This window comes from Sylvia atricapilla, chromosome 10, assembly GCF_009819655.1.
Source record: "Sylvia atricapilla isolate bSylAtr1 chromosome 10, bSylAtr1.pri, whole genome shotgun sequence".
Classification (NCBI taxonomy): Eukaryota; Metazoa; Chordata; class Aves; order Passeriformes; family Sylviidae; genus Sylvia; species Sylvia atricapilla.
In genome coordinates, this window is record NC_089149.1 from 3,368,809 (window position 1) to 3,379,752 (window position 10,944).

The following is a 10,944-nucleotide window of genomic DNA, read 5'->3' on the forward strand; positions in this document are numbered from 1 at the left end:
AAAAGTCCACCCCAGTAGGGGGTGGAACATATATAAGGAATCTGACAAAATCCCATTGCTGGGATGCACAAATCATTTTTCCTAAGGTAAGCTTTAAATTTTGCACTGATCTTTGCACAAGTAATTGAACTTTATTTCTACATTATATTTAATAGAATGGTAAAAAAGGTGTGTGGGGGGAATGTTGTCATTTAATGGCTAATAGGCATTATTCTAAAGCTGGAATTACTGCAGGTGTCAGCTTAATTCTTGAAATCACCTATAGAATGTAACCTACACAATTGAACAAAGACCCACAAAATCAGAGAGGCCAGAAAAAACTCAACTGGTAACCTCACACATCAATAAAAGACCTTTCACCTTCAACAGGGAAACACTGAACGCTCCTGGAATTCATCCCAATAAAATGGGAGTCCTCAAGCTTTTCCCCGTGAAGAAAAGTGAGGGAGAAGGGAGGTGTGAAATGCCCTGTGTGTTCCCAGATTACACCACTTCCACCAGTGCTGAACGTTTATTACAACACAGGGGTCAGAGAGGTGATGAAATTCACTTTACTTAACAGTCAAGGTTCCTTCTCTTCGCTCTGCACCTCTAAGCAATAAAGCTATTATTAAGCAAAATAAGCCATTATTATATATTTAAAAGAGAGCACCTTCTAGTTTATATTTTCAGTGATTTTGTGATCTTGAGTCATCTGGTCTGTCACAAGGATGATCCAGAGTTTATAATCCCCCAGCTCCCTGGAAAATTAAGCTTACACTGGGATTTAAATATATATGATACAAGGAATTTTACTAATTTCAACGTGACTGCTTGTTACACAATTCTGAAATCTTTCTCTGAGCTCAGAGTAATACCTTTCACTTAAAACCAGCAGATTTCAGTAGTCTTGGCAACACTCAGTGTTGTTTTCCCTCGCACTGTGGCAGAGTTGAACTGAACCAGCAGCGTGGAGTAAACCACACTGGCACCTCTCTAGTGACACTGAGAACACAGACTTGCTATAAAAATAGTTAATTCCTCATTCTTGTGCCTGCAAATGGAACCACTTAAAATGTGAACCCATGGAAAAAGCTTTTCTGCTGAGAGTAAAGTATTCCCATGAGTCAAAGAGGGATCCCTTCAATATGGGGCGTAGGATAAATTCTCTAATCCAATGACAATCATTAAAATTTTGACCTCAGATGACATTTCACGACTCCTCTGACACATTTCACGCTGGGAGGAGATATTAACCCAACAAGACCTGCTCCCCAAGCTTCCAGCCCTGTATTTAAATCAGTGAATCTGCTTTCAAACAAGATCCACTGATTTCACTACTGATAATCTTATCAGAAACAGATTATCAAACTGCAGCAGCAGGATTCCCCAGCATGGTATGAGCCATGCTGGGCTCAGTATCACACTCTGAGCTCCACCTACTTCACAGCTCAACTGAGGGTTTAGCAATAAATGGATATTCCAGTGACACTGCAAGTATCTTGGAAAAAATGGAAGTATTCCCACAATAAAGAGTAGGAATCTCTGTTTTAAGTACGGAGCAAGAAAACATTACTAAAACCATCTATTTATCATAGAATGGTTCGGCTTGGAAGGGACCTTAAAGCTCAGCTTGTTCCACCCCCCTGCCATGGGCAGGGACACCTTCACTTCCACTAGACCAGGTTGCTCCAAGCCACAATATTGACAATATAATGAACAAAATATTGAAGGCATTTAATAATTCATGGCCTTGAAGTTTTCTGGTTTGAATTTCCACAAAAAGAAACAGAAATCAAGGTAACGTGGAAAGTGATGGTGTGTGAGGCTTCATTGTGGAACATCCAGAGATGGGCTGCTCTCATTCTGCCCTCTGCAAACCACAGCTGCCACTGTGTGGACTATGAGAATTACCTTTACTTCCAAACAAACTCCTACACTTTGCAATTTACTCACATGGTCAAGCAATGGTTTTGTCTAATTACAGCCGGTCATGTCAAATTCCTCCTGGAAAACCACACCATGCATTGGCAGTTGTGCTTAAAAATGACCCCTGCTTTGACTGAATTCCCTAATAATTTATTTTCCTGAGAACAGTAATATTCTCAAAAGTTTGTATTTAATATCTGGATCTTTACATTCAAGGGATTTTTTTTAAGAGAAAGCATAATGTGCTTTCAGAGATCCTGTACCAATATTCAGCTATCAATTAAAACAAACCTGTTTCTCTGACTTAATGCTTCAGGAAGAAGTTTGAACAAAAAAGTTCCAGCAAGCACAAGTTCTAGTTTTGCCTTTACTGCAGTTCTGAAAAATGGGGAATGCTGGAGAATTTGGCACATTAATGCACTTTACCCCAGAAACACACACTTGTATTTCTAAAACATCATTGTGGCCTCTGTTCAATTGTAAGGATGACAGGAACATTAATTTCTAAACTGGAGCAAACATCTACATTTAACAGAATCCTTTTACAGCACCCTGCCTCACGTACTGCCTTTCTTAGAAGTCAATAACACCTCTAGGAAACAACAGATTTAAGATAAATTGGGACAGAAGGAAGGATTTATCATGTTCAAAGAGTAAACTGTAATAGCTGCTGCTAAAAATAAGTTGGAGAAGGGGTATTAAATGTGATTAAATATATAATCCCTCACAGATAGGCTTCAGACCTGACTTTTATCAGGAAGGAGATCATGTTTTCCAGAAATGATTTCCAGTGCATTCCACAAAAGGTTTCTTCCAACCCTTGGTACCTCAGGTGGGATCAGCATCCCACCTTGCATTGCTGTTTTCTATACAACAGTAGGTGATAAAGATTTTTTTTTTTAATTTTTTTTTTTAGTGATGATAAATGCAAATAGTTCAAACAAAACCTGTGTAGTGATTTTGGACTAAAATTAGCAGCAAAACACATAAACATCGATAAAAGCTGCAGAGACAAATGTTACCTTCTCACATCACCTCTGAATCTCTGGGTCTGCTCAGCCATCAGCTCCAGCAAACAAGGACCTGTTCTTCCTCTCAAAAAGTGTTTTACACTTTTCCCACTTTTATGAAGGTCTATAATGACTGTATCTACATGGTGTCAGGATGTACAGAAATATCTATATTCAGAAATTAGGAAAAAATACAGCTTGAAAAAGAAAACCCCAATCTACAGATGCACCACCTGCATCCAGAAATCAAGAGTCTGAGTTAGTGATTCATTTTTTTGACTGAAAATGGCTTAGTTGAGTGTGGTGGTGTGGATAGCAGCAGGCTCCTCACTCTGCCCTCTGGGAGCTCAGGCAGGCCACACTTCTCTCATCATCTCTGTAATGAAGCCCTGGAAAGGACTGTCAAACTCTGGGATCTGAGTCACCTCAGGGAAAAGAAGACAGCAGGATAATTTCAGGTACCTTAGGGAAGGGGAAAAATGCAGAGGATGAGGTGGAGCAATTGTAGTGTCTTTTATTGCCTAATTAAAAAATACATAGTAGAAAATCTCGAGAGGTTTGGGTTGTGCTACATGAGCACAAAAAGATCAGAAGTGCATTCAGCTCACAAGACCCTTCCTTCCTTAAACAAGGACAGTATCCAAACCGGTTGAATTCCTCAAGTGCTCACCTCAGGCTCTGACATGACCAGAAATTCACGCCCCTGAATCCCAAAAATCCAAAGAAAAATCACCCAACGAAAGATTCAAGATTTAATTACTTGCTCTGTAGAGCTCATTTTTTCCAGTAATCTGATTTATTTAGCTTTTATTACCATCAAACCTCAAAGCAGCACCTGACTTTCAGCAGGGCAGATTAAATGACTTTTTCCCTCGAGGATCCCATTCCAAAAGGAGCAAAGTGAACTCTGTCAGCCACGAATTGCTGGCAATATCCTCACCAGCACATCAGAGAAGCTGTAATGGGGCACTCAAATCTCCCAGAGGGTGGAAACCTTACTCATAAATTGCCCCACCCAAACTCACAGGCTGACAAGCAAGCAGCCAGCCCAGTGAGACAATGTGCTTGGAACATCATTTTTAAGGCTTAGGAATTCAGTCAGGCAGGAATGTGTGGCAGCAGATGACTGTCCAAGAAGCCAGAATGCAAACTCACCACCATCAACTCATCCTGCCTCCCTCCTGCTGTCTCAGCTCCATCACTGACGAGCTTTAGGAGGCTTAAATCATTGTCACTAACAAAGATTTTGGATCTATTTTTTGCATCGTGTTGGCTACCAAGTCTTGTGCCAAACCGGGGAGGGGGAACACCAAAGCCCAGGGAACAAACCCAGCCCATTATCCCATTCTGCTCAACATCCCTTCAGACTGCCCTGGGATCCTCAGCCAGGCTCCAGCTGGGGTGCAGAGGGAATGCTGCAGCACTGGGAGAAATCCATCCTGGAGCTGTTATGTCCACAAGGAAAGGGAACTCGGGCATGGATTACAGCAATGAAAAAATATAAATGTGGGCACAGGCTCAATTTATCTTTCAAGTCAGAATTCAGCTGCTGGACATGGAAATTCTGCTATGGACCTGGAAACAAACTTCCTTGAATTAACTGATCTGAACAGAGTTCCAGCACCTTTTCTGTACTTTTCCACTAAAAGCTCATTACATTCCAGATAACCCAAAATCTTGAGGCTGAGCTGCAAAACAGACACATATCTATCTGGTTTGTAGATACTTCTATGCATACCTATATAAATATACATTACACCATATACCTCTTCCATACTGAAATTCTGCACAATTCAAAGCATTTCATGTGTTTTAAGTATTTAGAACATTAAATATCTATTCAAAATGTGAATGGAGGTCCAAGAGCCAGGTGCTCAGAGGAGGTTACAAACCAAAGCTTTCCATCTCAGGAAGCCAGGCAGCAGAATTTGGGATGCTGCACTTGCCATTTCAGGGGAAGTACACACAAAACCAACCTCTCCTCTAACAGTGTAACCATGGATCTCTCAGGCAGCAACAAAACACTATCAAAGTGCTGCAGTGCAACCTGAAAGTCACAGGAACATCAGGAATTCAGGACTCTGTTAATCAGGAAGAACAACCAAACACTCAGGAGCTGCAGTAGATGCAGCTCTACTTGTCTGTTGCATGTGAAAAATAAGCCATTAAAAGCTGTGCTGGCTCTTCCCAGCTGAGGGAATGTAATAGTGAAGCACACCCAGGACTGTGTGATGTCAGAGCAGCTCTGGCATTGTGCAGTTTGCATGCAGAGGTGATAAATATTAACCACTGAAGTGACACAGGACTGTGATCTAGTACTGCAGAGCATTGTGCAATTCCACAGACATAAAGCTACCACAGACCTGACCCCCTCAGGGAGCCTTGATTTAGGACAACTGGCACGACAGGCACAACAGAATCTACATTTGCTTTACAGCTGGTCATTTCTAGCACTGGATCAGAAACCTTTGAGGAAATCCACACCTTGTCCACAGTAGGGAAAATTCTCAAGTGCAGAGTCCTTGCTGGGCTGGCTGCCAAGATCACAGGACAGTCTCAGGATTGCACAAAGCCATCAGACATGTTAAGACTCTCACAGGAAGAGCAGAAAAAATTAAGGTAGTAAGAGGCACTAACTGTAGGCTGTTATTAGGATTAGGGATTAAAAAAGATTAAACAGATTAAAATAGTACACGAGGGGTTACTTAACACCCACAGGATGAGAAGACAGAAGCTGTAAGGGCTAAAAAGATGTCTGTAGACACTTTCAATCCTGCAGCAGTCACAGGTACAATCAGGCTCACCTGCAGCTCTCAGTGTGGTTCTGTTCTAGCAGCTGAAGCCTGTTCCTGTATGGCCAATAGCTCAAGACTTAGTTTGACACAGTTTTAAAGGAAGCAGAGAGCATCAAGTTCTGCATTTGTCACTTTAAGAAATACTAAGTAAGATTATCTCCATGTTTCAAATGTATATAGTGTTCAGAGAATGAGACTTTAAAATAATCGGCTTACTGGGAAGATCAGCTTCTCTGTGAAAGACCTGAGAGATAACAAGGACTTTAGGTTTTCTCAGCAGTGAAAAAATTTTGTGTCATCTCTAAATTCTGCCCCTGGTATTCCCTTGGTGGGCTACAACAGCAGCTCTACTTTCTCCACGCCCAGCAGAACCTTGTTAGAGAAAAAAATGCCCAAGTTTTACAGTCTTCCACAAAACCTTTTGCAATTTGAGCCTCTAAATGGGGTCAGTTTAAGATCCCAGCCTTTCTAACCCAGTTATTGTGTTTTCCAGGTCTGCCATCCTTCCCTTTGTACCCTGGGCTTATTCCAAGGGGCACAAACACTTCTCAGCAGAGTGGCTGAAGCTGTGAACACCACGGAGAGCAGAAACCCCCCAAAACCACGGCCATGTGCAGCTCTCTTCAGATCAGGTGTGTGTGTTAAATGATTCTGAGACTCTTCCTGCAACCATTCCCCAGTGATCTGTGCATTCTGCCTCGGTATTTTCCCACATATTCCCAGGAGACTGAGCCTCCTTCATGTGTTGCTGTGTTTGAGCAAAACAAGGCAATGAAAAAGATAAAAATCTAAGACAGCTGGCTTTTCATGGAAAAACAGAAAGAACAGCTCATTCGGGCACGAAGAATTGGCAAGAACCAAAAAGAAGGTTGTTACTGCCTACATAGATGAAAAAAACCCCATCAAAACATGAAAAATAGAGGGGACAGCAGGAAGTGAAGGGAACTGCATTCTGAGCTACAGCTGAGGATCTTGATTCAGATTTTGGGGCAGACCAAAGGTCCTAAACTGTCACTATGTCCACAAACTCAGGAGTGTCCATGAACCTCAGGCATTTCACAAATGGACTCAAGTTTCACCCACAAGCCCTAACACGGGCACTCCCAAGCTCCTCTGTGTGCAATCAGGAAAGCAACTGCCTTTGTGGGCTCCAGCAGTCACAACAAAACCCTACAAAAATCAGACAGCAGGTGATACTTCACTGTCCTCCAAGAGATTCACTCCAGTCAGACTTCCAGGGGCACAGCCGGCCTGCCACAACACAGCCTCAGCATTCTCAAAAACATCACCTTCAGAAGTTGCCTTTTATTTTTGCAGTTTACATTTAAACCTAGAAAAGCCTCTTGATGAAATGGTTGTGCAGGAAATAGAAGTCCAAGGTATTCTTTTCTGCCCAGCTTTAAAGTCTTATTCAATCACCCTAGAGAGTTGTGAACACCAACAAACCAACCCCTGGTTTGCAGCATCTTCCATTCCTCTAACTTTGCCCTTTAACTGGTTTATTTTTAAAATATTTCAGAGTGTTTCCATCATATTTCAGGCCCAAAAGTTATCTCTAGTACAGGATCTATAGAAAAACTGGTTATGCTGCATGGAAAAGATAAGTTGTATTACTTTAACCAATGCAATACTTTAATTTCATTGTTCTCATAAAGCAATAAAGTCAAAGAATAATCTTTGGACAGGCAAGAGATGTAGCTCAGATATTCATAGCCGTTTTGTTTTTAAACTTGGAAACAGGAACATTGTTGATTTAAAATCCAGGTCATTTAAAATCAAAAGTTCAAAGTGCAGTCAGGTACTGCACCTGCAGCCTGGATTTGCTGCGAGCATTTTATATTGTTTCCAAGCCTCTCCTTAAAGGAAATTCCTTTGTTCCATACCAAAGAGTTAAACAGGGCAGGTTCAGGAAGGGGTTTGGTGGTGGATATCACCAGTCAGCTCCTGTCTCTCCAGGTGAGCTGAGGTAGGCACAGACTCTGAATTCCCTGTGTTCTCCTTACTAACTCCTACTGCAAAAATCCAGGTGATTGTGCAGGGGAGGTCACTGCAGAAAGACAGGGAAGGAAAGTTTATTTCCCAGATCCCCTGGAGTCCTTAGGAATATAACTTCCCTTTATTTTAGTGGGACATTAGGCACCTACAGGCTGCTGCTGCATTTAGTATTTCTCTGGGCTCTCACCCTCTCTGAGGTGTAACAGCTACTTCCAGAACACAAATTAAATTTAAAGAACCCCTTTTTATTGTTACATTTTATTTTTGCTTCTATTCTGTGACTTAATTGCCAGCGATTATTTTTTTTAAACAGGGTTTACTGCTCCCATACTTGGCATAGATAAATTCTCCAGCTTAATGGGCTTGATAGACTGGCATGGATCCCAGAACCATGTGAGTTTATTGCATGGATCATCAAATCTATTAATGTTATCAGATCCTAGTCCATTTTTCACATTTCCCATTGGTACACTGAAACAAGCAAGAGAATTATAAAAAACGCAGCTCCCACAATTGCCTGCTGCTCCATCAACATGGTTGGATGGCTACTCAAAATCATGTTTCAAGCATGAAAGGTTCAAACCTACAGCCCAGACCTCCCATCTCTGATCCAGAGAATCTCTCCTCTGTGTCAGGATCAAGTTTGTTGCACGCTCCTCTTTGGCAAAGCTGGAGCAACAGAAAAAAGCCAACTTGTCATATTTTAGCTTGAGAACAAGATGTTCCTGTGTCCTCTGTTGGCAAATGCACAGCCTAGCAAGAGTAGCCCTTTAGCCATCTGCCACACACCCCCCTGCCAGCCAAACATTTATACCTTTTCTGTGACTAAAAGGAAGGTTTCTGGCAAAGAGCTCCCTGCTATTACCTGGAAATGGCCTAAAATTGAAATATTAAGTAAGGATGGTGTCAGCTGGTGGACTAAACACAGCGAAGGAACAAACCACTCTAAGAATGTAACAGCATAACCCCAACTCCGTGCTCTCTGCACATAAACTGTGCTGCCAGGCATGCTTTGATGGATGCTTCCACAGGGAAAAGGATGGATGAGGATCACCCTGAAGTTTAGTGCTGCTATAACAGATCCCTCTGATTCTTCTTTCATGCTACTTTGAGGAAGAAAACTTGAAAGTTGGCTCTGGGCTTTGTGCTGACCTGATAACCTTGCACTTGGACAATTAGAGAGGTGCTGAGGTCTTTCTCTTCCCAAACCATTGATGTTTCAGGTGCATCCCTGCTGCTTTGCTTCTGATTTCTTGGCATGCAGATGTCAGGCATGGCCAACTTTTCATCTTCAACTACAGGACACTCACATTTGCTGCATCCTTAAACCAAGACACACCGGGATCTGTATTTATGTGGCACCTTCAAGCCAAGATATTCAAAGTTATTCCAAAAGTAATAGAATAACTTACCCAAGTAACTTACTTGAACTTTACCTTTATATCACCCTTTAAAGACACTTTATTAAAACACTCCTCTCCTCCATCCTGGAGCTATCTAAGGTTTATGCTGCCCAGGAGCTGCAGATGGATGCTCAACATAAAACTCTGGAAAACAACACAGAAGCCCACAAAAATCGCAGACTGGCCACGGTCTGCACTGCACGCCTGCCTTCCCCATTTACGCCAGGAATTGCCAAGTGATGTGCAGTCCTTTGGGAATAAGAGTCACCACGGGATGTGCGGGAGCAGAGGGCACAGAAAGCTCTCTAGGAACCCAGGACAAAACCTCACCCTGACCTCGGCGGGGCTGGATCCCAACGCGGGGAGACCCCACAACCACACAGGCTGGAGGAGAAAGAGGGAGAGAAGGAGCAAAAAACTTTTGAGAGAGGTCGGACAGCCGGAGGAGGAGGAAGAGAGTGTACTGCAAGCCTTGGGGAAGGGCAGCAGAAGCTCCTGCCGAGGCAGTACCTTGTAACTGAGCCGAGAGCGACTCCTGATGCTGCTGGTACTTGAGCGCCGTGGCCTCAGCCTTCCTCAGCTGGCCCTGCAGCTCGTAGTAGAGCATCGCCCCGTAGAGGAACCCGAACACCACGGTCAGCAGCAGCAGCGTCTGGAAAATCCGCTTCTGTTTCCGGGAGCACATCCCGTTGCCCATGTCCCCGGCGGGGTCCCGCGGGCCCCCGCCCGTCACGGCTCAGCGGCGGGCGGGAGGCGGCGGCATCGGAGGCCCCGGGAGGAGCGGCAGCAGCAGGAGGAGGAGGAGGAGAAGGAGGAAGGGAAGGAGGGACGGCGGAGGCGGGGCCGGCCCAGCGTTTCAGCCCCTGGGCACGGCCGCGGCGCCCGGGGCGGTCTCTCCGGCGCGGGCAGCGGCGGGGCTCATGCCGGGGATGCTCCGCGTCCCCGCGGCCGTGCGCCGGTCCCTGCGGCCGGGGAGAGCCGCGGGCCGGGGCTGCGGGGAACAAAGGCAGACGCCGGCCCCGCACTGACGTGTCCCCGCTCGGCCGCGGCTCCCCCGCCGCGGGATCCCCGAAGGAAGTCCCGCTCCGGGCGCGGCCTCATTGGGTCGGGCCGCGGGGCTCTGCCCTCCCTCCGGAGCGCATTGGGTGCCCGCCGCGTCCGTCCGCAGCGGGCCGCGCTTCGCTGCCCGCCCCTCGGCTCCGGCTTCGGCCCCTCAGCCCCTCAGCCTTGCATCCCCTCAGCCCTGCATCCCCTCATCCCTGCATCCCCATAGCCCCTCAGCCCTGCATCCCCATAGCCCCTCATCCCTGCATCCCCTCAGCCCCTCATCCCTGCATCCCCATAGCCCCTCAGCCCTGCATCCCCATAGCCCCTCAGCCCTGCATCCCCCCAGCCCCTCATCCCTGCATCCCCTCAGCCCCTGAACCCCGCATCCCCTCAGCCCCTCAGCCCTGCATCCCCTCAGCCCCTCAGCCCTGCATCCCCTCAGCCCCTCAGCCCTGCATCCCCATAGCCCCTCATCCCTGCATCCCCATAGCCCCTCAGCCCTGCATCCCCATAGCCCCTCAGCCCTGCATCCCCTCATCCCTGCATCCCCTCAGCCCTGCATCCCCTCAGCCCCTCATCCCGACATCCCCTCAGCCCCTCAGCTCCACATCCCCTCACTCCTCCATCCCCGCATTCCCGCATCCCTGCATCCCTCGGTGCGGAGACGCCTCGGGAACGGGGCTCGTGGTGATGGAGGGGGCTGTGACAGCGGGGGTGACACCCGGGCTGTGACACTCGGACTGTGACACCCGGGCTGTGACACTCGGGCTGTGACACCCGGGCTGT

General features: G+C 45.9%; 1 protein-coding gene across 2 annotated transcripts in view; it reads right to left on the reverse strand.

Moving 5' to 3' along the window:
• The window catches only part of GOLIM4 (golgi integral membrane protein 4), a 29,262-nt gene extending 19,388 nt beyond the window's left edge, over positions 1 to 9,874 (reverse strand). The window contains exon 1 of one of the 2 annotated variants that reach the window (XM_066325713.1): positions 9,622 to 9,874. In XM_066325713.1, coding sequence (XP_066181810.1) covers positions 9,622 to 9,808 — 187 coding nt within the window. In that variant the 5' untranslated portion in view covers positions 9,809 to 9,874. The remainder of the gene's footprint in view (positions 1 to 9,621) is intronic. The other variant, XM_066325714.1, reaches the window with a different exon arrangement.
• Between the last annotated feature and the right edge of the window lie 1,070 nt (positions 9,875 to 10,944).